Source organism: Rana temporaria, chromosome 2, assembly GCF_905171775.1.
Source record: "Rana temporaria chromosome 2, aRanTem1.1, whole genome shotgun sequence".
Lineage (NCBI taxonomy): Eukaryota > Metazoa > Chordata > Amphibia > Anura > Ranidae > Rana > Rana temporaria.
This window is the reverse complement of record NC_053490.1, coordinates 148,770,944-148,798,588: the sequence shown is the minus strand read 5'-3', so window position 1 is coordinate 148,798,588 and position 27,645 is coordinate 148,770,944. Positions and strand designations below refer to the sequence as shown.

At 43.1% G+C, this 27,645-nt stretch overlaps 1 protein-coding gene across 1 annotated transcript in view; it reads right to left on the bottom strand.

Moving 5' to 3' along the window:
- Positions 1–27,645, bottom strand: part of VWA8 (von Willebrand factor A domain containing 8) — a 486,197-nt gene that overhangs the window by 456,459 nt on the left and 2,093 nt on the right. The window contains exons 2-3 of the mRNA XM_040341313.1: positions 23,729–23,919; positions 14,948–15,025 (exon numbers count right to left, since the gene is read on the bottom strand). Of these exons, the coding sequence (XP_040197247.1) occupies positions 14,948–15,025; positions 23,729–23,873 (223 nt within the window). The 5' untranslated portion in view covers positions 23,874–23,919. The remainder of the gene's footprint in view (positions 1–14,947; positions 15,026–23,728; positions 23,920–27,645) is intronic.

Genomic DNA, 27,645 nt, shown 5'->3' with positions numbered 1-27,645 from the left:
TCTTTAAGTAAAAATTAAATCAAAGCTTAGGATGGTAATCATTAAATAATCTCAAGGGCCTCTGGTTTTCTATGACTTACAGTTTCTATGAACGCTGAAGTAGCAAGGATCATATTGTCTGCAAATAAAATGCTCCAAGCAGAAACATGTATATTATTTTGTATTCAAAGGTGTGCGCAGCCTGTTGCGTTTGGGTGTGCACCCCAAAGCTCAAACACGTGGGTGTGTGTGTGTGGGTGTGTGTGTGTGTGTGTGTGTGTATGTATATGGGGGGGGGCAGCAGGAGGGATCGCCGCATGGGGTGATTAGGGTGTGCCCAGGCACACCTATGTTTGTGTTATTTGTACACTAGCATCCAAATGGAAAATTTGGCTAAATGGGTCATTATGCTTATGTGCTCTGGAATCGGCTTTCCTTCATGCTGTAATAAAAATTACAATGGCTGCAGAGTCCATCTATGTTTGATACACAAGTCCTGAGATATCATCTGTCCTCACAAATCTGGGTTCATTACATGTTAATTTTATGCTAAGATTTATTTATTTTTACATGAAACTAGAAGTTCTGTTTTAATCAGTGCCAGCAACAAGCCCGAAGGTATAATAATCATAATGACAAGTTTTCTCATGAAAAAGTTTACATCTTAACCATACTCCCTGCATGAAATTAAATTCCAAGTTACCAACTACATAAACATAGGGCCATATTCTTAGATATCTCCGGCGGCGTACCGTATGTCCTTTACGTTACTCCGCCGCAAGTTTACCTGGCAAGTGCCCGATTCCCAAACCACTTACCTGTAAACTTGCGGCGGCGTAGCGTAAAGTCCACCCGCGCAAGCACTCCTAATTCAAATGATCCTGGTAGGGGGCGTGGATCATTTAAATTAGGCGCGCTCCCGCGCCGATCATAATGCGCATGCTCCGTCGGGTAAATTACCCGACGTGCATTGCGCTAAATGACGTCTCACGGACGTCATTTGTTTTGACGGTAACGTAAATGGCGTCCATCGCCATTCACGGACGACTTACGCAAACGACGTTAAATTTTCAAATTTCGATGCGGGAACGACTGCCATACTTAACATTGAGTACGCCACCTAGGGGGCATCTTTATCTTTATGCCGCGTATCGCTTACGGAAACGACGTAAAATCACTACGACGGGCAAGCGTACGTTAGAGAATCGGCGTGACTAGTCATTTGCATATTCTACGCTGACCGCAAGGAAACGCCACCTAGCGGTCAGCGTAGATATTGCAGCCTAAGATACAACGGCGCAGGCCGTCGTATTTTAGGCATGTTTAAGTGTATCTCAGTTTGAGAATACACTTAAACATAGGACGGCCTTAGAATCGGACTTACGTCGGCGTATCTGCTGATACGCCGGCGTAAATTCTTTAAGAATATGGCCCATAGTTCATAAAATTCACCTGAAAAAAAAAAATCACAACTGATTCACACAATTTTGCCCCACAGCACAGCAAGGTGACAATCTTATTTTCAGGTTCATGTTTGGAATTTATTATGCCCCCTTTCGGTTTCCCAAATGCTCATCAGAAACAGAATCAGTGTCATCAAATTGATAAATTGTTCAGTGAGCAGGCAAATGATACAGAAAGCTCTAAGGTTGAACCATAAAACGGAGACATATTTTCTGGCTGTGCAATGTGCTGAATTACAAGACAGCAGAAACAAAATGACAAATATTTAAAAGGTAAAACTGTGAACATATATGTATTTAAACCATGCATTTAGAATTAGTCTGGAGAGCTGCTTTAAAGTATTACTAAACCCATAACAGTAAAATCAGCCTGTATATTCTGTAAAGCACACTCATTATACTCACTGTGGACCCCAATGGGTTAATCCCCCCAGGGCCGGACTGGGAATGAAAACCAGCCCTGGAAATAATTTCATACCAGCCCCACAGCATTAATATACCAGCCCAAAAAAAAGCGAGAAATCCATGAGAGAGCCAGAGAGGGGCCGGGCTGCAATGGTGAGAGAGGGTGCAACGGCGAGAGAGAGAGAGGGTGCAACGGCGAGAGAGAAAGGGTGCAACGGCGAGAGCAGAGGCGTTTCTACTGAAACTGCGACCCTGTCAAAACATTTGAAACCCATCTTTCAGATAACCATAACAAAAAAAAAAACACCCAAGCTTGCAGTAATATCAGCACCCATAAATATGGCCTTACCAGCACCCATAAATATGGCCTTACCAGCACCCATAAATTCAGCAATATCAGCACCCATAAATTCAGCAATATCAGCATGGTCAGGGACAGGCAGCAGTGCAGGGGGTGTTTCCTTGTAATGGATACAGTCCTCTGCCAATGCTGCGCCAGTGCCTCTGACACTGTACAGGGGGAGAGAGGGAGTAGGATCACCAGCGGCCCCGTCTGCTTAGCACACACGCACAATCACACATGATGATGACTTTAAGGCCTCTTTCACACTGGGGCGGTGGGGGCATCGGCAGTAAAGCGCCGCTATTTTTAGCGGCACTATTCAGTCGCTAGCGGGGTGCTTTTAATGGCCGCAAAGTGTCACTTTGATTCCAATGGGCAGGGGCGCTTTAGGAGCCGCTCCTATTGCGCCTCAAAGATGCTGCTTGCAGGAAATGTTTTAATGTCCTGCCAGCGCACCGCTCCAGTGTGAAAGCACTTGGGCTTTCACACTGCAGTGAGTGGAACCACTCTTTCAGGGCGCTCTGCAGACGCTATTTTTTGCGTTATAGCGCCTGCAAAGCGCCTCAGTGTTGACTACTTTCACACTGAGGTGCTTTGCAGGCGCTACAAAATAGCGCCTGCAAAATGCCCTGAAAGAGCCTCTCTTCTCACTCCAATGCGAAAGCTTTCACACTGGAGAGGTGCGCTGGCAGGATGCTCAAAAAAGACCTGCTAGCCGCATCTTTGAGGCCCTGAAGGAACGGTGTACACACTGCTTCTAAAGCGCCCCTGCCCATTGAAATCAATGGGCAGCGGTGCTGAACCGCCAGCAAAGCGCAAAAATGACAGTAAAGCGCTGCTAAAATACTGACGCTTTAGGTGGAGCCTCCTCCAGTCAAACAAATGACAATCTGGCTGAGTGGCCGGTCACACTCGTAAATGAGCATGGGGGGTGCCTGTCACACTCCTCCATACTGCCATCAGTTAAAGTGGAGGTTCCCCCTAAAAAAAAATTCTAACAATACATTGAGAAGACTGATTACACTGCGGTTATGCTGTTTTTTTTTCTTTTCTCGTACATACCTCGTTATCGCCGTTTCATCCCTCGGCTTCCGGGTACGATTCTTGCTGGACCTAGTTGATTGACGTTCCTCTGACCGGCGCATACTGCGCATCACGACTTTCCAACAGAACCCAAACGTCATTGCGCAGGCGCCGTATAGAGTCAGCTCTATACGGCGCCTGCGCAGCAACGTTCGGCTTCTTTCGGAAAGTCGTGACGTCAAGTATGCGTCGGTCGGAGGAACGTCAATCAACTAGGAACGCCCAGCCCCACAAGAATCATACCCGGGAGCCGAGGGATGAAACGGCGATAACGAGGTATGTACGAGAAAAAAAAACGCATACCCGCAGTGTAATCAGTCTTCTCAATGTAGTGTTAGAATTTTTTTGGGGGGGAACCTCCACTTTAAGTAACCACATTTTTCAGGTAAAGTGCCGTACCGCAGGGGCTATAGTGCGGGAGGCAGCCGCAGGCGGACAGGTGGGAATTTTTTGGGCGTTTTTTTTTTAATTACAATTTGCAGGGGCAGCAAGGTGACAGAGAGGAGGGGGGGGGTGCAAATTGTAACCTAAACCTGTATAATAATCTCTCTCACGAGGCATTGCACCCCCCCCCCCCTCCTCTCTGAGATTATTATACAGATTTTAATTGCAGGGGCAGCAAAGATAGGTGACAGAGAGAGAAGGGGGGGGGGCGGGGGTGCAGATATGGTAGGAGAGAGAATCGTTTTTATTGCATTAAAATTAATTTCTTCACCTTGTGCTCCAAGGCAGGGTGGCCGTTCACTTCTCCCCTCACTCGTGACCGGGCAGACACTGCAGAGACATTATACTAGGCGCTGTTGGCGCCGCACGGGACGATGGAACTAGTCCTAAAAGTTTTTTTTCTCCTGCTCAGCTCCTCCCCGTAGACACATGATCAGTGATGCTGCTCACTGATTAGCTAGGTAAGTTCTTACCTAGCTAATCAGTGAGCAGCATCACTGATCATGTGTCTACGGGGAGGAGCCGAGCAGGAGAAAAAAAACTTTTAGGACTAGTTCAAGAAGGGATTCGTGAGGCGGCGAGTATGGCGGCCGCAACCTGCCGGCCCGTGGCTGCTTTTAACTACCGCAGTCTGCAGGTATGAAAAAGCAGCCCCAGGAAACTCAGTGCAGCCGTCACCTCTGCAATTTAAAACAGCGGCGGCCGCGGCGATCGCGGCTGCGGCCCGCCGCTGATTATAGTTGACTGACAGGCAGTGACAGCAGGCAAAAGCAGGCGGCCTACCGGGAATTTTCCCGCTATCCCGGTTGGCCAGTCCGGCCCTGAATCCCCCACATTGTATGAAAAAGGCTGTCTTTTAATCCCCTCTTTCCATAGTCCCCCAAACCATTTCCTGATAGAACAGAGCAGGTTGGTGTGTATTGCTAGAGAGTTTTTTTTCTTGCACAGGGCCAATCAGCACTGTCCAGACAGAGGGTCAGGGGTCCTACAGCCTCATAGGACAGCCAGAGTAGAATGAAAATGGCTCCTACAAGCTTCAACCAGACACCGATAGAAGTCACAAGACTTCTATATACTGCTGATGAGAAAAGGTATTTAGCAGTGTATGATTTACTAAATGAATTACATTGCCATGTCCTGTGTACTGTGGGAGACCAGATATAGTGAATGCAGGGTCCTGGGTTTAGTAACACTAAGTTTCTGTGAAACTTCCATTCTTCATACAGCCACTAACAAAAAAGTAATAATGAATGCATGCATTTTGGAATGATTAGTGGGTTATAAGAGCAAATAACTTGCTTATCAAATGCTTCAAAACGAAGCAAACAAATACCAACCTGTCAATCAGCATCTTAAATACAGTACATTTTATTTCAAAAAAAATATTTCTAAACAACCATTAGAATAAAATGGTGGAATGCTGTATATGTTTAGCACGTTATTCTTTTATAGATATTGGTTTTCAGAAAATATTTATACTGTGATGTGAAATTCAACTTTTGACCTCAACATCGATGAAATACTAGTGATAACCAAAGTAATTGATGTCATGATATAATGAAATACTAAAAATATGTACACTAAAAGCTTTACAAAAATAGCAGTGTATACAGCTAAGGAACAGCAGCAACTGGAAACAAATGTAAAGAATTGTGCACTCTTCAGCACCATAGACAGCAGTTCAATGCATGCCATGGAAACGTTGGTTTAAAAGAGAGTATGTGTTTTTTCTTTTCTTTGCAAAATCATACTTACCTGATGCTGTATCTGTCCCCCGCCGCCTCTTCACTGGAGAACCGGGCCACCGAATACCGCCAATGGCTCGGTTCGCTCACCTCCCAGAGCGGAGATCTGAAGACTGTCAGTCAACAGCTCTCCTGCTCTGCTCCTCCACACTCACTGGAGCACTGAGCTGTGGAGGAGCAGGGAGAGGCCGTCTCAGTGGCTCTCTGAACCTGCCATCAGTCAAGGCAGCTTGCGGATTCACACCTCCTAAGTTGGGATGACATGCTGCCTGGACTGACTTCAGTGACGTCAGCAGAGAGCGGACTTCAGACTGCTCTTCACTGCAAACGGGTCACAGAAGTGCAAAACGAATTGCACTCCTGTGACCCTTAGGAGAAACCCAGCCTTAAAATCTCAGGCTGGACTTTTCCTTTAAGAACACGTCTTTTAAATGATATAACAAATGTTTTATTGTACACATATGCAATTAACAGTTATAATTTAACCACGTACTGACCAGGCCATAGCCAAATGACGGCTACAGGGCGGTCGTATAACTCTGGAGGGACAACATAGTACGCCCTCCCAGAGTCACGCGCACCCGGGAATGTCCGTCATGACAGGGGCCCTTTACCACGTGATCGTTTTGTCCAATAATGGAGCAATCAGTTGTCAACAAGCTGACGCATGCCTGGTTCAGCTTTTCCCATCTCTGTACCAATCAGTACAGTGTACGAGGAGAGGGGAGACATCGAGTGCAGCAGCACTGTGGGCTGGATCTGAAGTGCCCACAGTGCCGATCTGTCCTAATTCCTGTCTCATCCATCCTCATTCATGCTCATCCATCCCCATCCATCGCTCGTTTATGCCTCATTCATGATCATGCGTGCCACATCAGTGATCATCAGTGTCACATCCATGCCACATCAGTGCTCATCCATGCCACATCAGTGCTCATCCATGCCACATCCCAAAAAATTGGTGAATTGTGGAATTTTAACCTCGTGATACTAATTGATACCAATGTTATTTGATACCAATGTTATTATTTTATTATCATGTTTAACTGTTTCAGAACTTGACACAGAGATTATGTTTGTACATACATGTATATGCACTAATAAACATCTTGTTATATTCACCAACCACGTGCTTCATATAAAGTCCCAACCCTCCTGTTCCTTTTATCATATTGACAGGGATGGAGGCACGTGGCCTTACCAGGCCAAGGCTTCGTACAAAGTCCCAAACCCCCTCTTTCCCTTTTTAGTATTCTTATAGGCTATGCCATCTTTATGTAGGAGCAACAATTATTATTTTTTCAGATCCTCAGAGAGTTCTTTGCCATGAGGTGCCATGTTAAACTTCCAGTGACCAAATTTAACACACCTGCTCCTCATTCACACCTGAGACCATGTAACACTAACAAATCACATGACGCCGGGGTAGGAAAATGGCTAAATGGGCCCAATTTGGATATTTTTTACTAAGGGGTGTACTCACTTTTGTTGCCAGCGGTTTAGACATTAATGTGCTGATTGACAGTTATAAAAGCTGTATACTCACTACTTTGTAGCAAAGTGTAATTTCTTCAGTGTTGTCACATGAAGATTTAATAAAATATTTACAAACATGTGAGGGGTGTACTCACTTTTGTGAGATACTGTAACTATGACCCACTTTACTTTTACATCTCTGCAACCACTAAAAAGCTTAACTTACCAGGCTATAAATATGGGAGCTGTGGCTGCTGACTTGGTTTTGGGGTTCAAAACTCAATATTGGTCATAATCATTGAACTAAAGCAAGGAAGAATAAGAGGAAAGTCTTGGAACTTCCACTTTAAAACAAATCTGCAATGCCAATAACTTTATTTGTACTTGTTTTGGGGTCTTTCAGGGTCCCTTTCTCAAGGCAACATAGTGAGTATGTCATCTTGAGAAACAGACCTTACCCTGCAAGACCTCTGAAATTTTGGCTTCTTCTGCCTTATATGACGGTGTCTTCTCAGTAAACACATGAAACATATATGACTTTGCATTGTCATATCTAGTTCTGGCAAGGCAACATCCATGGCATTCAATTTGAGCACCTATCAATAAAAGGTTGAGTAGTGTAAGGTGTGCAGCTTTTATTTGGACTTTGAGAGGGTTAGAACCTTGGTCTGTGGATCAACTTGGGAAACATCTTAATTCTTGCACAATTAATGGTTGTCATAAAAGAATGTGAAGAAAAATTTCCCTGTATCCTGTCAAGCAGCATGCGGATGGTTTAAAACAGGGGTGCCCAACCAGTGGCCCACAAAGCCCTCTGATGTGGCCCGTGACCCCCTTCTCTGGGATGGAATAGAATATTGTTTTTAAAGTTCAGTTTATTACTAAAATCACAGTGTATATATATGGGCATATCTGTTCTTCAGTGGTTACTGGGCTGCTTTCAAACTGATACGCAGATGCAGAGCAGTGCACCTGTGGGTTACCTGCACTGAGCCATAGACGTCTGTTATTACCTGCGAGTTTGGTGAGCTTTCTGAAAGTGCACAAAACCTGCAGAATATAATAGAAGTCTATTGCAAAGGGCAGGAAAGCCAAAAGGTACACTGCGTTGCACCCGAGGTGTGGGTAAACCACAGCACATCAGTGTGAAAGCAGCCATGGGCCCCTTTCACACGGTCCGACCCAATTGGACCCTCTATTCGCCTCTAAGGAGTGGCAGATGTAAACCGACTTGTGTCCTACCTTCAATACGATTTGCAAAAAAAATGTTGCATATGCAGAAAGGACACGGACCTGCCATCCGCCAGGACCGCTCATTGTGGCCCGTGACCGGTTACCAAGTCGCTTAAGTGGCCCTCGCACTTCAAAAGGTTGGGCACCCCTGGTTTAAAAGCTCTGTTAGGATTTTAATGCTGTCAGTTTCCCCACAAGGAAGATTTCACATCAATTTCTTTGAGGGGGACAGGCATCAGATAGAACAGGAATAGAAGAGTAAACATTCCTATTGCGGCACAGCCAGCATTTCAAATCTACTACTAATCCTTTCCATACAAATCTAAAATGAGCTGTTGCTGGAGTTGGGCTTAAATTATTTTATAGTTTTTTTAAACTGAACCACACTTGGACTAAAAAGTGACTAGGATAACAATAATTACATAAGAAAACCCCTTGCTGTGTCTGCAAGTACCATTGTTAGTCTTCAAATTGATCTCCCTGTAAAGCCCCATTTGGTCCTAAATCCAGGCTGAGCACAAGGCATTGACTGGTCTTCAGTTTGTTGTTTTATAATGGAGTGAGAATGAAAGTCTTTAAAAATTATAATGCGCACTTCTAATTGTTGAAGGCCTACTTCAATATGCCCATCACAATGGATCAGTGAGGCTGTCTATCTCATTAATGGGTTAGTTATGGAGCACAAGGGAGTGTGGCCAAGCATATTAGAGCACTGAGGATTTGTTGCTAGCATAGATACCTGAAAAGAAGAAGGCACAGCTGGGTGTTCGAACTTTACATTTTAATAAAACTTGAAATATTATCAGACACCGTATTCAAAATGAAAGGTAATTAGTTGTACAAGTTTCAGCCTGGTATTTGTCAGCAATACTGCTATTTTATGCATCTTTGGTACCATTTAAAATCATATGAAAGAATTATAGAGACCCGCAAATTCGAAAAATTATGTACATTTTGCTAATCATTGTGAAATGTCTAGGACTATTCTGTAATCACCTACAACAGGGCTGGCCTGTTCAAATACTGTGGTCTGAATACTTTGTTATTCATTAACCCTCTATGTGATGCAAAAGAAAAAGATAGTAGATTGTGTTGGAATTTTCTGTTTCTGACATATTTAAGAAATTGCCATTGCATGCTGTAATATCATACTGTACGTCATATCTTCCAATATTTCACTTTATATCATTTACAACTGGGTCATGCTAAGAATGGATTACACTGCCAAAAAGAATATTCTAATAGAATCGTTCATTAATATTAGCATTAGAAAAACAAATTAGGTTATAGCTGCTTTAAGCTGTAGGTCTCATGGGGGGAGAATCAGAACTGCTGTAGGCACACTAAGTACATAGGAAGTTTCCACAGTGCAGCTGCCTTAACATATTCCAAGAAGAGAAATCAAACACAATTAAGCATCCAGAACAAACTAATTTAAGGACATAAAGATACAGTTGTTGGGCATTAACAAAAAAACAAACAACCAAATGCTAACATACTGTACATACACACTATAACCACTGTATATACAAAAATCAACTGAAACCATTAAAGTATAACTGAAGGCATTGTATTATTTTTTTTTTTAGATAGAATGGAGATGAATTAGAACACTTATTAGGTTTTTATTGCTGTCTATGCCCCAATAAAAAGGATAAGGTCACCTTTCATAACATGTCACATGTTACACCCATATTCAGGGTGCAACATGTTATGAATGCGCCAGCCCCTTCGACCCCCCCCCCCCCCCCAATCCCTGCTGTGACATCAGATCGGGATATTCATTCCCTGTCTGCTGCCACAATTTCAAAAGAGATGCTGCCAAAAATTCAGGCTGAAAATCGGACCAAAAACAGTGAACAGGGAGGCACTGGACCCCTTCTGCGAGTCGCTCCGTGCTACACTGTGAAACCAGCCTTAAAGGGGTTGTAAAGGTAAAAGTTTTTTTACCTTAATGCATCCTATGCATTAAGGTAAAAAAACATCTGACAGCAACGCCCCCCCCCCCCCCCCCGAGCCCCCGTTTTACTTACCTGACCGTTCGAAAGTCCCGGGCGCGTGCTTGTCATCTTGTTCGGTTCCCAGCCTGGCCGTTGATTGGCTAGGTTGGGCGGATTGATAGCAGCGCAGCCATTGGCTGGCGCTGCTGTCAATCACAGCGGATGACGCGGCGCGCCGGGGGGCGGGGCCGAGTGATACAGTCGGCGGCCTTGGCCGCTGCAGTATCACGGGAGCGCGCTCGCAAAAGCTTTCCACCATGCGAGCTCGCTCGCATGAAGGTAGAAATCTTTTGCGAGGAGGAGCTGAGACAGCCGCTGAGGGACTCCAGAAGACACGGATAAGGGTCATTCTGTGCAAAACGAGCTGCACAGTGGAGGCAAGTATAACATCTTTGTTATTTAAAAAAAAAAAAAAAAATTGTGGCTTTAGTGTTCCTTTAAGGAGGTTTACCATCTCTCTTTGTCCTGTTTACCATTACCATTGAAAGTAAACGCAAAAGAAAATCCCACATTTTAGGTTGTCCCTAGAAAAGCATAGAGGGAAATCTTCTAATGGGGACACTAGTTCTGGTGACCTGGGGGCTCCTAAGGAATTCCCCTAATTCACACTGATTCCTTTCACTTCCTGTTTTGTCTATGGGACAGGAAGTCAGGGTAAATCTCCACAATAAGACACAGATGGCGAAAAAAAACCTGGAGTGTGGTTATAACCCTCCATGCAAAATTAGAAATGTTTGCCTATAGTTCTACTTTCCCAGATAGCAAAAGTTGTGCTGCAAGTTTGACAATGACTTGCTAAGCTATTGCTAGACTTGTCAGTCTTCACAAATTTGTTATACAATTGCAGCAAGTCTGCATTGCATGACTCCAGATCTTTGACTTTCTTTGCAAACATTCTGCAAATCTGCTGCAAGTTTTGGTTCAGTTATGTTGTGCAATAGTCATCCCACCACAGGGGTCACTGTGGCCGATTTTTCATGCTGTAGACTCGCAGAGCTGTTGCTGTAGATTCACCACTGCAACTTTAGAAGTTGCTAGACATTTGGCACAGAAATTCGCTTTAAATTGGAAAAGTGTCAACTGGAACTTGTGCTTAAATGTTCTGCAATTGTACAACTTGCCAGTGAAAATTTGTGGCAAGCTATCCTTGCTCTCTGGGTTAGAGTGCATCTATAGTCAAAACCTTTTTACATCGTTATGAATAGAATAGAACATCAGGTTTTACTGCTAAACAGGTCTTTATTACAGAGATTTTTCCTCACTTTTTGGTGTGGGGACAAGCTTTTTTCAGACAGGAAGTGAGGTAAATCTGTAACAGGGAGACAGATAATAATAAAGAGGGGTTTTGGTCTTCCCTACTTAGTCTAAAGTACATCTAATGGCTTATGTATGACAGTCTAAAAAAAAAGTACCAAATCCAGTTACTGCGTGATGCACAAAGCTCAAATGAAACTTTTCTTGACATCCTCCTTTGCGTCTCACATGCTCCCCCTCCCAAACACTGCTCCCCGCACTGGGAGGATTTCAGCAACAGAGACAGTACTGCCAATCTTAAAGCAGTACAAAGGATTTCAGTAGGTGCAGCCAGGTACTAGTTGACATGCCACAAGCTTGTCAGTCAGCATTGACAGTGCTGATTGCTATTCCCCTGCAATTTTTTTATATCCCACTGTAGTCCAAGCAGGCACAGCCTACATAAGTGTGGTCACTCTGCTCTGACTTCAAGTGCAGAATCATTGCCACACATTGACAGATAGCTGCATGAGCTGCATTCAACAGGTATTTGTGGAGGTTTGTAGGGGACTAGGAGAAAACCGTAGGTGTAAATGTAGTTATAATTAAAAGCTGCAACACATTTTTTTTTCCCCCCGAGAATACATTTTTTTTATTTTAGAACTTCAGGGGAGGCACAATTCAAGTACAACAATGACATAAAACGGTCATTGGTGATGTCTCATACAAGATTATGCGGTTGTCAGGGAAGACAGGCTTTCCATGTAAGCGCCCAGCTTGCACGCATGCATACTAGCACTTTAAGACACACACCTGTCACTAACACTGAAGTCAAGCAGGCTATTTAAGCAAGGCTCCTACAGAGGTTCCTTGCTGTTTGGTCTGCAGCTTATGTGTCGTTTCCTGTGTCACCTCTGATTCTGATTCAGCTTGTTGTTACCTGCGAGTGCCTGCTGCCTGTTCTGATCCCGGCTTTCCTTAGACTCTGATCCTGCCTGCTGATTCTGTCTGATGATCTTCCAGTACTACTCGGCTTGTGACCTGAGCTCTCTTCTGCCTATCTTCTATGCCTGATTATTACCGATCTGGTCTGTCTGACCCTGCATCTCGCTCATACAGCCTGCTACAGCTCCCAGCCCTGCAAGCCTGCATCTGGTACTGCTCTGTGGTTCATCCCAGCCTGCCACCAATCAAGCATCGTGTCAGCTCATCTACTATCTGCCTACTGACCACCGCTACTACAGGGACTATTGAACTGTTTACAGGCACTCATACCCCACCGTGCTCCTGTATCACTGCCAGTAGTCCGCGAGCCGGAGTTGTACATGAGGCCTTCCTCTGCACGTCAGGCTCACATCCCAGGTATGCAACAGTGGTGTTACCAACAATTTGTTCAGATATTTGACATTGAAATTACAAATATAATATTACAATAAATGATATGTTCCGTCACAAAACACTATCATCTCAATTTGTTGGGTAGCAAACTACACATTGTCCCCAAAAAACTAAATCTGAACAGCTCTGTGAATTTTGTAGAGGCTTAGAAATAAAGAAGGAGGAAGAGAGAAAACCAAGTAGTTCCATAGAAGATAGAAAAGGAAGACAAATAATGATAATGAGTGAAGACAAGAGAGTAAAGCTGTGAGAATAGTTGGGGGGTGAGAAAGAAGAGCAAATCCAAAAGCGATAAATCTTCATCTGCTGTAGGTAGCAGCGGAGCTAGTATTAACTCTCTATTAATGATTCGAGCAGAGAGAGCAACACATAATTTTTTTTCACTTCTGTATGTGTTACTGTTCAAGATTCATTAGATAAAAAGGTTGTCCCCCTGGTGAGGGAGAAAAGCCGGCCATAGATGGATCGAAATTTGTAAGTTCTGCAGAGAATGGCAGAATTTCGATCCACGTATGTATGATCCTCCAATTGACAGAAGTAAGTCATTGGATGAACTGGATGGACTTGTGTCTTTTTTAAACCAGACTAATACTGGCCATACACACACAGAAATTAGGCCGTTTGCAGACTGAGTGATTATTCGACGGTCGAAAGCAAAGTGGCCACTAACTGACAGAATAAACGAATTTTCGCGATTTGATTGTTTCCATGATTATAGTGATCATTGGATAACAATAAAAACATATATAAGTTATACAAGACAGAATATTATTTTAATTTTGATTACAACATACAGTAATACCTTGGATTAGGAGTATAATTCATTCCAGAAGCATGCTTGTAATCCAAAGCACTCGTATATCAAAAGCGAGTTTCCCCAGAAGAAATAATAGAAACTCAGATAATTTGTTCCACAACCACTGCTGGTGTATGCAGTACTGTATGAGGCCAGAGGTGCAGGGGCACTGGTGATGCTAAGAGACACTCAGGAACTGTTGACACTTTTGGGTGCTTCGATGCACGTTACACCCGCCCCATCCACACGTCCCATACAGTGTCTCTAAGCGTCTCAGAGTTCTCCAGCATCCCGGACCTCTGGCTACATAAGGTAATACATACACTAGCGGCTTGAGTCCTGCTCGTCTTGCGAGACAGCGCTCACAAATCAAGTCAGAATTTTAAAAATATATAGCGCATCTTACGAAACACTCGTATACCACGTTACTCGCAAACCGAGATATTACTGTACACGTATACATTATAGTAAACAGTAAAAGATTTTGCTTCGGATCCATCAACATTAGCTGGGCCCATGGTCAAAATTGTCAGTCAAGTTGGGTGCACTAATGGCACGATTGTCGAATGATCTTTCTGAAAACGACCAGTTTTGGCCTTAAATTCTGTACCTGTATGGCCAGCATGAGTGTATTCTTAAAGCAGAGAGTCCAGTTGTCAGAAAACAATGTCCTGGGGAGGGGGGTTGCCTTGGGGGCATTCCTCCATCTATCTCGCTTGTATAAAATGGAGGAATCGGTTTGTTTTTTTGTTCAGCCCACAGGTAATATGGGTAAAAAAAAAAAAAAAACACCAGCTTAAGAGGAAATCTTTTTTTAATGGAGCCCCAGACAGCAGTTAAAGCTAACAGGGGTATTAATCGTTTCCCAAAACAAAGAAGACAATTCTGGCTAAGGCTGGGTTCACACTACTACACTACTTTGATCCTACTTTGCTCTGCTACATTGGTCCTACATTTATCCTACATTGGTCCTACATCCATCCTACTTTCATGAACAGGATACTACTTTGGTCCGACTTCAATGATATTCAATGGGCCTGAAGTAGGATCAATGTAGGACCAAAAGTAGTACAGGGAGCATTTTCAAAGTCGGACTGACTTGTGTAGGACGCTACAAGACGCTCTCATAGGGAAACATTGAACACAGAGCAAAGTAGGATGAAAGTAGTGTAGTAGTGTGAACCCAGCCTAAAGGTCTAGTTTCTCAAACCAATACACAATGACTTTATATCTGAAACCCCTACACAATTCTTACAAAATCTGCAGGGGATCAATATATATGCTATATAATCAACCTGTTATTTCGCCTATTCATACTTCCATTACAAACATGAAAATAAAATACTTACTGTAACTCTGAGGTACCAGTTCTGGGTTTCTCGGATCTTTTATCGTATAGGATACATCTCCAATGTTAATAACATCACCTAAAGAAAATAAAGCAGAAAAAAAAACTATTTTTAATATAAGAGCAGCATGCCCAATGCAGCCCCAACACGAGAACAAAGTAATTTTATATGTCCTATGCTTTCATTTCACACCAATGTGTAGCGTCGGTGTGTACTGAAAAAATAAATAAAAATATGTTCTGCATCACATTTCAACAAACTGTAATGCATCTCACAATGCAGTGCATTAGGAATCACATACAAGTTGTAAAAAAAAAAAAAAAGAAAACTGGAGCACACATACATTACATATGCACAACACACAGCAGTGTGCATGCATTATGCACACATTAACATGCAAACGCTAGTGTAAACGGGTGCAAATTCTATTGTGTAAGCCTTTAAACATGTCAGGGGGCTGCACCTGAGGCCCTCTTTATTTACCAAGTTGACCACCACTGTCCTAAGAGCTTAATTCTGTTATGAATGATTAGTATTGTTATTTTAATCAACAACGAAGAAAGCTGTACATTTTCCTTAAAGTGTAACTAAAGGCAAAACAAGTAGTAGAGTGAAAATACTGTATATTAACAGTAAAAATGCAGGGTCGGAATATATAGGCCCCATTAAGGACGATGAAGGGAAGATGGTTACAGATGACAAGGAGAAGGCAACTGTACTAAATGTTTTCTTCTCCTCAATCTTCAGACAGGAAAAGGATGGGTATAACAACTATGACTGTATTGATAGTAGGGGTGTTGAATATAATCGATGCATCGCGATTCGGGGCCCCCCGATTCTGCATCGATGCATGTGACCCCAATAATCGATGTCGGGTGACGTCATCCCGACTTGCCACGCCCCTCCCGGGAGATCGCTCCGAGCAGGTCTTTTAAAATGTTTTATTTGTAATAAATGCGGTTTGTAATCCATTGTTTGGCAATCGCTGTGTGTGCTTTTTTTAAATTTATGTAGATTCATACCTCGTAGCTCCGTGTGTAGTAACTGTACATGCGATCATGTGACTCCATGGTCCGGCCCGCCTCTCTCTTCCTCTGTCCTCTCACATCCCTCGTCTCAAAGTCTCTTCTGATGTCAGCCCCGCCCGCCTCTCTTGTGATCTGTTACTTTAGCTATAGACGATGGGCGGGGCTGAGAACGGACATCAGGAGAGAGAGGCAAGTCTGAACATGGAGTCAAATGAGGGGAAAGTAATATACACACGGAGACATGAGGTATGATTCTGCATATGTTGTAAAAAGCATATTACAGCCCTGGCTATAACAGCATTTATTATCACAGATATTTTATCAGCAGTCTGATTCCTACACGTGCTCTGCCTGTGCAGGCATTTCTCTGACTCTCTGCACATTCCACTGTGTTAACTCCTAGTGTGCTGGAATGTGCAAAGAGTCAGAGAAATTTCAGCAGACAGTGCAGTGCAGTGAAACTCACAGGGCTTTGTCAATTGTGAAATCTAATCCCTGAGTCCCCCCCCCCCCCCCCCCCTCCCAGCAGCCATGTGTGTATTCCTGTGCACTTTTTAAAGGGGAGTTTCACCCTATTTACACCCTTTAAAAATGCACAGATGACAATGAACCCTCAATAAAAAATATCAGCAAGGACTTGGAAATGTGTCAATTGTAATAGAAAATAAATAACACGGTAGTCCTCGCTGTACTGATATTTTCATTGAGGGTTCATTGTCATCTGTGCATTTTTAAAGGGCGTATTGATGACAATGTCAGCACATAAAAACACACTGAAAATGCACAGGCAAAATCATGTATTTTCCTCATTGTTCCCTCCAATCATCCTCTGTGCGCAGAACAGCATGTAAGTACAGAGGAGGAGGGGGTGCTGTTATCCGGGGACACAGGGAGGGTACGGGCATGTAGTGGAATCTGATGTGTCACCTGTGATAAGTTATTGTCACTGCAGGGACTGGGCTGTATGGAGGAGAAATATAGACCATCTCCTGTAGCATGTCTGCAGTCTCTGACCATCTCCTGTATCATGTCTGCAGTCTCTGACCATCTCCTGTACTATGTCTGCAGTCTCTGATCATCTCCTGTAGCATGTCTGCAGTCTCTGATCATCTCCTGTAGCATGTCTGCAGTCTCTGATCATCTCCTGTACTATGTCTGCAGTCTCTGATCATCTACTGTACTATGTCTGCAGTCTCTGATCATCTACTGTACTATGTCTGCAGTCTCTGATCATCTCCTGTAGCATGTCTGCAGTCTCTGATCATCTCCTGTACTATATCTGCAGTCTCTGATCATCTTCTGTACTATATCTGCAGTCTCTGATCATCTCCTGTACTATGTCTGCAGTCTCTGATCATCTCCTGTACTATGTCTGCAGTCTCTGATCATCTCCTGTACTATGTCTGCAGTCTCTGATCATCTCCCTGTACTATGTCTGCAGTCTCTGATCATCTACTGTACTATGTCTGCAGTCTCTGATCATCTACTGTACTATGTCTGCAGTCTCTGATCATCTCCTGTAGCATGTCTGCAGTCTCTGATCATCTCCTGTACTATATCTGCAGTCTCTGATCATCTCCTGTACTATATCTGCAGTCTCTGATCATCTCCCTGTACTATGTCTGCAGTCTCTGATCATCTCCTGTACTATGTCCGCAGTCTCTGATCATCTCCTGTAGCATGTCTGCAGTCTCTGATCATCTCCTTTAGTATTTTGGGGGGAGAGCCATGCGCACTTGCGCTGCAATCGTGATGCATCGTGATGCATCGCCGAATCGAATCGAATCGTGGACTTGATAATCGTAATCGCATCGAATCGTGAGACCGGTGAAGATGCGCAGCCCTAATTGATAGTAACATGTCACAAGAGGTTCCCTTGTGGCTAACAGAGGCCGGAGTCCAAAAAATAATTAGAAAAGCTTAAAGGGGTTGTAAAGGTTCATTTTTTTTTCTAAATAGGTTCCTTTAAGCTAGTGCATTGTTTGTTCACTTACCTTTTCCTTCGATTTCCCTTCTAAATGTTTTTTTCTTTGTCTGAATTTCTCACTTCCTGTTTCTCCACAGTAAGCTTTCCACCATCATCCGAGCGGTGGTTAGTCAGCCAGAACAGCTTACTGAGGAGGAACAGGAAGTGAGAAATTCAGACAAAGAAAACAAAGAAAAAAAAATTTAGAAGGGAAATGGAAGGAAAAAAGGTAAGTGAACCAACAATGCACTAGCTTAAAGGAACCTATTTAGAAAATAAAAAACAAACCTTTACAATCCCTTTAACATAAATAAATCTCCAGGACCAGATAGCTTACACTTTTACAATATAAAAAAAAAAATTCAAAATTTTGGGGGGGAAAAAAACCTTACCTTACTTTGAAAAACCTCTGTGGTTTTTATTTTTTGGGAAATATTTTTTACTTTTTGCTATAATAAATATCCCCCAAAAATATATAAAAAAAATGTTTTCCTCAGTTTAGGCCGATACGTACACTTCTACTTATTTTTGGTAAAAAAAAAAAAAAATATTGCAAAAAGCATTTATTGATTGGTTTGTGCAAAAGTTATAGCATTTACAAAATAGGGGATAGTTTTATGCCATTTTTATTAATAAATTTTGTTTTACTAGTAATGGCGCCGATCAGCGATTATTTTCATGACTGCGACATTATGGCGGACACATTGGACACTTTTGAGACATTTTTGGGACCATTGTCATTTTCACAGCGAAAAGTGCTATAAAATGCACTGATTACTGTGAAAATGGCAATAGCAGTGAAGGGGTTAACCACTAGGAGGCGCTAAGGGGTTAAGTGTGCCCTAAGGGAGTGATTCTTACTGTAGGGGGGCGTGGCTGGACATGTTATGTCACTGATCGTCGTTCCCTATAACAGGGAACAAACGATCAGTGACACTGCCACAGAGAAGAACGGGGAAGGTTTGTTTACACACACCTCTCCCCGTTCTTCAGCTCCTGTGACCGATCGCGGGACACCATAATTTGCAAATAACTTCTTTCCAAATCAGACAATGTGATTGTCTGGATTTGTTTCCAAATTTTGTCTCTCATAGTTGAGGTATACCTATGATGACAATTACAGGCCTCTCTCATCTTTTTAAGTGGGAGAACTTGCACAATTGGTGGCTGACTAAATACTTTTTTGCCTCACTGTATCTTGGGATACTTTAAAGAGAATGAGCACAATCTTAAGTTTTCAGGTAAAGAGCAGTCTCTTACATATCAAGTCCTGGAACTGACCTTGAAATGATCTACCATGGATTGCAAGATCTACTTTATGCACAGGTATGCTGGATGCCAATTTTCTCAGAATTCATTTCTCTGCACTAATAGCGGCCACCTTGCCCATGTCAAAAGAGCTACACTAAAGGGGGGAATTTTTTGGTGTGACTAACCTTCAGAAGTGTAGGAATAATGACATCAGAGAAATACCTCAGGAGTTGTCCACAGAGAATCTCCCAGGAGTCAATGAACAATGTACAAAATCCCTTTAACCACTTAAGGACCGCCTCCTTACGTCGGCAGAATGGCACAGCTGGGCACAGGCACGTACCTGTACGTCCCCTTTAAGTGCCCAGCCGTGGGTCGCGCCTGCGACCCGGTCCGAAGCTCCATGACCACACCCGTGGACGCGATCGGTCACAGGAGCTGAAGAACGGGGAGAGGTGTGTGTAAACACAACTTCCCCGTTCTTCACAGTGGCAATGTCACTGATCGTCTGTTCCTTGATATAGGGAAAGGCGATCAGTCATCACACATCCAGCCCCGCCCCCCTACTGTTAGAAACACACATGAGGTCACACATAACCCCTACAGCGCCCCCTAGTGGTTAACTCCTAAACTGCAATTAGCATTTTCACAGTAAACAATGCATTTTTATAGCACTTTTTGCTGTGAAAATGACAATGGTCCCAAAAATGTGTCAAAATTGTCCAATGTGTGCACCATAATGCCGCAGTCACAAAAAAAATAGCTGATCGCCGCCATTAGTAGTAAAAAAAAAAATATTAATAAAAATGCCATAAAACTATCCCCCATTTTGTAAACGCTATAAATTTTGTGCAAACCAATCGTTAAACGCTTATTGCGATATTTTTTTACCAAAAATAGGTAGAAGAATACGTATCGGCCTAAACTGAGAAAAAAAAATTGTTTTTTTATATCTTTTTTGGGGGTATTTATTATAGCAAAAAAGTAAAAAATATGTCGCTCTATTTTTTTTTTACAGCGCAAAAAAAAAAAAACGCAGAGGTGATCAAATACCACCAAAAGAAAGCTCTATTTGTGGGGAAAAAAAGGACGCCAATTTTGTTTGGAAGCCACATCGCTCGACCGCACAATTGTCAGTTAAAGCGACACAGTGCCAAATCGCAAGGGTCTTAAGTGGTTAACCAAGTTTTGTGCCACCAGGATTGCTGTAACTCTCTTCACCTCAATCCTGAAAAGCAGTCGAGGAAGAATCCATACCAGAGGGGATGCATAAAACAAGCAAAATTGGTCCCACAGAGTCACTAGAGCGAAGGTCAGAGGATCCTTGGTCCTGGCCACAAAACTGTGCACTTTGTTTTTAAAGCAGGATTCCAGGAGATCCATGTCCAGCATCCCTCCAACAGAGACAAATGTCCTGGAACACTTTGGGGTGCAGGGATCAGGCTCCTACATCTAGGTGCTGATGACCTGCCAACTTTCTACTCCGAGAACGTGGACCACAGATAAAGGGCAAAATGAATATGTACAAAATGTAAGAATGACAGACTCAACGAGACCCATTCATCTAGATGTGTGGGTCTGTTGTAAATATCAGAAAACACTATCTGCATGTGCACTGCAGGATGCGCTTGGAAATCCATGCAGCCGACCACTTGTCATTGATTTTAACAAGGTTCCTGCACAGGTATGTATGGAACACCTGTGCACCCCCTGAGGGTGAAGATGTATGTACACCTGTGTAAATGATGCCTAATTATAACTGTGCAGGTCCATAGGTCCTATAGTTTTGCTTTCAGTAATATAACAGACCAGGTCAGAAATACCCCCTCCCTAGATCTGCAATCCAAGTCTGTGTAATGACACTTTTGATGAGTTATGTGGCTGTTAATAAGCTCTGCCATGTTGTGAACATTTTATGAAGATGTATTTAATATGTATTGTCATAGTGTCTCCCAGTGTTAGTACTCTAAAGAGCGGACTGGGGCAGACTGACACTGGTTGAGTCCCGTCTGCTAGTGAAAAACTTCCTGAGGTTGGGGAGAGGTGTTTGCAGAGTGTGGATATGTCCACCAGTAAAAGGGCCCCTGTGCAATGCACAGAACGATCGTCTGGGGGGGATGTGTTCACTCCGCAAAAGACATATTGGTTATAGGCGGATGTACGCTCATGTCACCCCAGTGTGCCTGATCAAACACATTTTGGGGCTGCCATGACGTGCCCCTGCAGATAATCTCCCTTCCACAGGAACGGTGAGTAATCCGGGTATTAATTCTGAACAACGCAGAATAAGGATTCATACCAGTGGCAAAACGGGAGCGTTTGAATTGTTATGGTCAAGGAGAACGTCCACGTTTGAAAGCCATGCGGCTTCCTTTGTCTAGTTTAAGAGCATGGCTTCCAGGTACAGGGGACAGGAAAACACACACATTATGGAAATAAATGTAGGAGTGTTGTCTTTAAATTGAATAGGTTTTTCCAATGAAGCATGAAAAATGTATGTATTTGTGAACTCTTACCTTGTTAATCAACCCATTCAGTTTAAAATACAAATGAAAGGCAAAACATTTATGTATACATATCAAATGACAGTAAACAAAAATTGGTGACTAAGAAGTCAAGCAGTTCAGTGTATATTGTAGCAGCACTTGGTAATCAAAACGCGAGTTCTGATTAAAGTTCTATATTTAAATAGGTATCAAATAATGGTGCAGATGAACATCAGCAGTAAACAGTGTCTTCCTTAGTATGTGCTCCTTATCACCAGGGGGGCTGTGTTTCACCACCTGGGGGGATACTATCCCCTTATGGGGATGCACTCACCAAACCGAGAATATAAAACAGCATGGGATACACAACAGCCTCTGTCATCAATCTTGCACTCTCCACCACTCTGCTTGTTTGTGTCTTGCTCGTGCACATATAAAGGAATAAAATTAAATAGTGTGATAACGTTTTAAAAAGTTTATTTAAAAAAACCCACAGGTCCCCTTTAAAATGTGCGAACCACAATGCAAAAACAGATAAGCATGTAATTTTACTGTGCCTGTTTCCCTCTCTGGATGGTTGAGGCAGGTACTGGCGCACAGGCTCACTCCTCTGCTCCTGATCCACAGGGTACACAGTCTTTTGGTCGTCTGATGTGGGCCACGTCCTGACGCGTTTCGTCATTAGCTGACTTCGTCTGAGGGCGCCCTCAGACATAGTCAGCTAATGACGAAACGCGTCAGAGCAGAGGAGTGAGCCTGAGCGCCAGTACCTGCCTCAACCATCCAGAGAGGGAAAACAGGCACAGTAAAATTACATGCTTATCTGTTTTTGCATTGTGGTACGCACATTTTAAAGGGGACCTGTGTTTTTTTTTAAATAAACCTTTTAAAACGTTATCACACTATTTAAGTTTATTCCTTTATATGTGCACGAGCAAGACACAAACAAGCAGAGTGGTGGAGAGTGCAAGATTGATGACAGAGGCTGTTGTGTATCCCATGCTGTTTTATATTCTCGGTTTGGTAAATGCATCCCCATAAGGGGATAGTATCCCCCCACGTGGTGAAACACAGCCCCCCTGGTGATAAGGAGCACATACTAAGGAAGACACTGTTTACTGCTGATGTTCATCTGCACCATTATTTGATACCTATTTAAATATAGAACTTTATTCAGAACTCACGTTTTGATTACCAAGCGCTGCTACAGTATACACTGAACTGCTTGACTTCTTAGTCACCAATTTTTGTTTACTGTCATTTGATATTTTCTCTCCTTAAGCGGCTGCTTATCCGTGTATCCGATTGTCTGTATTCCATGTTCATCATTAATCTTTACTGCTGACTCCTGTGCGCTGAGCAGTGCTTTATTAGAAGGAAGGACATTTTTTTATCACTTTTGTATACATTTATGTATACATATAAAGAAAAATGTAAATACCCTTTATTTTATAAATGATCACATATTATCTGTTCTCAGCTTAGGGGTTTAGAGGGCTGGGGGAGGATAAATGGCAGCACACCTAACTTCCCAGTGAATGTGCAAGGGGGGGTGGGGGGCATGTCAACACCAGTCTGATCATTGACAGAGAGCTGGCTGGTTTCCTAGTACAGCCAGAAAACTGACCATGCTGTGCTTTAATGCTTAGCATGGTCAATTTTCAATAGGAAAGCAGAGGGGCTGTCAGGAACACCAGGTATTTCACACAAAGGAAGCAATATAAAAAGAACAGGATACTTTGTGATACAAGTACATGGTACAGCAGGCACATATCAGGAATATGAAATGTTAGGTTAACATAGTCTTTAAAGCTCAGCATCTCCACATCTTTCTGTGAAGGAAATTCACCTGGTCACCAGGACAAGAAGAGAGGGAAAACCTCCCTAATGGGACCACACACAGAAAAAAAGAAGAGATTTGATCCTTACTTTTTCCAAAACGAATAAACCTGGTATGGCTGGAGCTGAGCTTTAAAGCACTCGAGTGTTAGTGTTTATAAATGCTTTGTAAGATGTCAAACCTACTGATGCCAGCATTTGTGAACCGTACCTGTAGATGTTGTGTGGCTCTTTAGAAGGACGGGCTGAGGAATGATACCCCGATAGTTCAGTAATTGGTTGAACAGACATCTCACCCTCCGCAAAGAGGACGTTGGGAGTGTCCCAGTGGAAGAAAGACGGAGCAGGGACTGCATGGGACACCGATCTAGGTACAATCATAAGCATGAACCTCTCAGGCTACTGCAAAGACATAAAGATAAAATAATATTTGCTGTAATTTCCATATCCAATTACATACATGTGAATATATTAACTATTGGATTGCCAACAGGACTTAATAGAGGTGCATTTATTTCAGTTAACCCTTCACAAAAGTAATATGTCTTTTGAGTTCTAAAGAGGTTGCTTATGTGTCAGGAACTTTGTTTTGCATGTACATCCTGCGCCTTCTGTTCCCTAACACATGCACATATTGTTGTCAACCACATGTATATATGTATGTGCAGAAGAATGTTAAAAGCTGTTGACTCCAAGATTGTGCCCTGAACTGTGCCTTACTAATATGAATGTTGTGGTTATAACCAGGGCTTGACAAATCCCGTTTTTCTTTTTGTGAGCTGGCGCCATCTGGTGGTGAGCCGTTGGTATTACAAGTTATTACCACCAGATGTGTGAGCTGGCGTCATCTGGTGGTGGCCGTTGGTATTACAAGTTAAGCATTACAAGTTAAGCATCAATTCTAATGTCATTTTTCACTATTTTTCACTGCCATCTTCTTCCCTCTAATTAGAACCCCCAAACATTATATATATTTTTTATCCTAACACCCTAGAGAATAAAATGGCGATCGTTGCAATACTTTCTGTCACGCCGTATTTGCGCAGCGGTCTTACAAGCGCACTTTTTTGGGAAAAAAATTACACTTTTTTTAATTAAAATATAAGACAACAGTAAAGTAATCCCCATTTTTTTTAATATTATGAAAGATAATGTTACGCCAAGTAAATTCATACCCAACATGTCACGCTTCAAAATTGCGTCCGCTCGTGGAATGCCGACAAACTTTTACCCTTTAAAATCTTCATAGGCGACGTTTAAACAAATCTACAGGTTGCATATTTTAAGTTACAGAGGAGGTCTAGGGCTAGAATAATTGCTCTCGCTCTACCAATCGCGGCGAAACCTCACATGTGTGGTTTGAACACCGTTTACATATGCCAGGCGCTGCTCACTTATGTGTTCGCTTCTGCATGCAAGCTCGTCGGGACGGGGTGCGTTTTCTGGCTCCTAACTTTTTTAGCTGGCTCCTAGATTACAAGCAAATTTGTCAAACCCTGGTTATAACACCAGCATGGTTCACATTAACTGCATCAGGATATAAATTAGGTGGGAGATGGCATCGTTCTTAATTCATGCCAGCTGATAATCTGATGCTGAGGCACATCTGTTTTGGGGCTTTTTAAACCAGCCTGTATGCTTTGTGCTCTGTATAAAGCATCATTTGCATGGGCACTGAGGCCCCTACACTGTAAAGGGGATGTCTGTTCAATTTGCCGCCACTTGCTGTGTGCGGGCAACCCTACATGTGGGTATGTGGCATGCATTTGCACAGGCACTGCAACTGATTCATTTGAATGGGCTGCTGTGCCTGAATTTCTTTAAAAAATAAGTGCTTGCACCTTTTTTAAAAATGCACCCGCAGGGAAATCGTATGGGGCTTTTGCCCCAAGTGATTTCTTTGTGGTTCTTGCACCCGTAAGCACGTTGCGGGTTAAGATACATGGGGGTGTCATTAAGAATGAATGGTAGCCATGTGTGTCTCTAGAGCAGTGCCTTATGGCTGTGGGTGTTTTCAGGAACAGCTGTGATTCCTGCACTCACAACTACCCCACACAATGTAAAACTAAAAAAAATTGGGAAAAGTTCCAAATTTTCTTTGCATATTTTGGTTCTTTGGTATGGTGATCCACAATCATATTTGTGGAATGACAGAGGCAATATGAGTCCTCTGGGGATTCCCCAACTCCTCCTTCAGACAGTGTAAACCTAGCCTAACTGTTCACACTGCGCTTTGAAATATCCTGCAAGCAGCATCTTTGGTGCAGTTTTTGAAAGGCGTACCAAAAGGGCAGATGCATTGTAAGTCAATGGGAATGCATCAAAACTGCATCAGTGTGAAAGAACCCTAACCTCCTCTATTTGTCCTGGTGACTGTTATCACCAAGAGTGACAGTAGAAAAAAAAAATCTTGTGTGTTCACCAGGACAGAAATAGAGGGGAGATCTTTCCATAGGGACACAAATTGTGGTGACTACCAGGGATTTCCTGTAACTTCCTGTTGTGGCAATAGGACAAAACGTGAAGGGAAATATCATCAATAGGAGTAGGACACAGATGGGCAAAAAAAACCTGAAAGATATATTAACCCAACCTTAATCTATCCTAACTGAAAAAATATCTATATTTTGCCCTCAGTTCTACTTTTAAACTTGTGTCCATTTACACCCACCTACCTCCAATCCAATCCACAAAAAAAACAGAAGGGGATCCATCCACCTCTACCTGATTGGTTCAGAGGGCAGTTGGGTGTAAATGGACTGTGGAATCTGTTTACAACCCCGGTACCCATAGAGCAGAGTGAGCTCTGTCTGTGTCCTCTCTGCAGAAACTGAGCGCACACGGACCTGTCACCTGCCCGCTCTGATCAGAAGGGATCAGCGGATAGATCTCATGCTGTGTGAAAGGGACCCTAACTGGTTAACGACCGGCTCCTGCACATATACGTCGGCAGAATAACGGCTGGGCAGAGTAACGTATATTTGCGTCACTTTAAAATTCCCGGCATGCGGGTGCGCGCAGGCCCGTCCTGCGAGCTCCATGACCGTGCCCGCGGACTCGATGTCCACCAGTGTCCTGCAATCGGGTCACAGATCTGCAGAACGGGGTGAGGCAAGTGTAACCAAGCATCTCCCCGTACTGCATAGTGACACTGTCACTGATCGTCTACTCCCTCTCATCAGGAGCAGCAATCAGTGACGTGTGTTAAACAATGAAAACCAATATATGATTAAGTAATATTGAAAAAAAAAAACGTGACATACGTGAAAAATAAAAATAAAATAAAACTTCAGTAGATCGACCAGCTCGAAAGTTAGAGGTAGATACCGCACCCCAGCACTGATCCTGCCAGCACTGATTTACTGTGGTTTGCCTGCAGCTGCCAGCTTCCTTCCTCTGCCCTCCCGCCAACATGAGGTGTGGTTCACTTGGGAATGTAGTCCATCAAGGATGGGGGTGTCTTTAGGTATGTAGATGCCAGTCTGCAGGATCTTGTGGTGTTTCCCTGGCTTCTCAGCAGAATCACAGGAAGCTCCACACTTTCCAGTGTGGAACGCGGAAGCGGCAGTGACGTCACACGGCACGGCTGGGTTGGCAGACAAACCTTTTTCCTGTGATTCTGCTGAGAAGCCAGGGAAACACCACCAGATCCTGCAGACCGGCATCTACAGACCTAAAGACACCCCCATCCTTGATGGACTACATTCCCAAGTGAACCACACCTTATGTTGGCGGGAGGGCAGAGGAAGGAAGCTGGCAGCTGCGGGCAAACCACAGTAAATCAGTGCTGGCAGGATCAGTGCTGGGGTGCTGGGGTACTCAGAGAAAGTCCGTTTGGGAAGACTTTAAACATCCCTGGGCCCCATAAGACTGATGCAATTTCGGTCTTTTCATCTGGTAAGGAGATTATATTCTCACTAGTCGGGTGTCCTTTTTTCGGTGGAGGATCTCTATTTTCATCTATAATAATCACCAGCACACCATCAAATTTCTTCTCATTCAATCAGTTGGATGTGGATCACGTTTATGGACTTGTATTATATATTATATTTTTTATTTCTGTTTTATTTTATTTTTCACGTATGTCACGTTTTTTTTTCAATATTACTTAATCATATATTGGTTTTC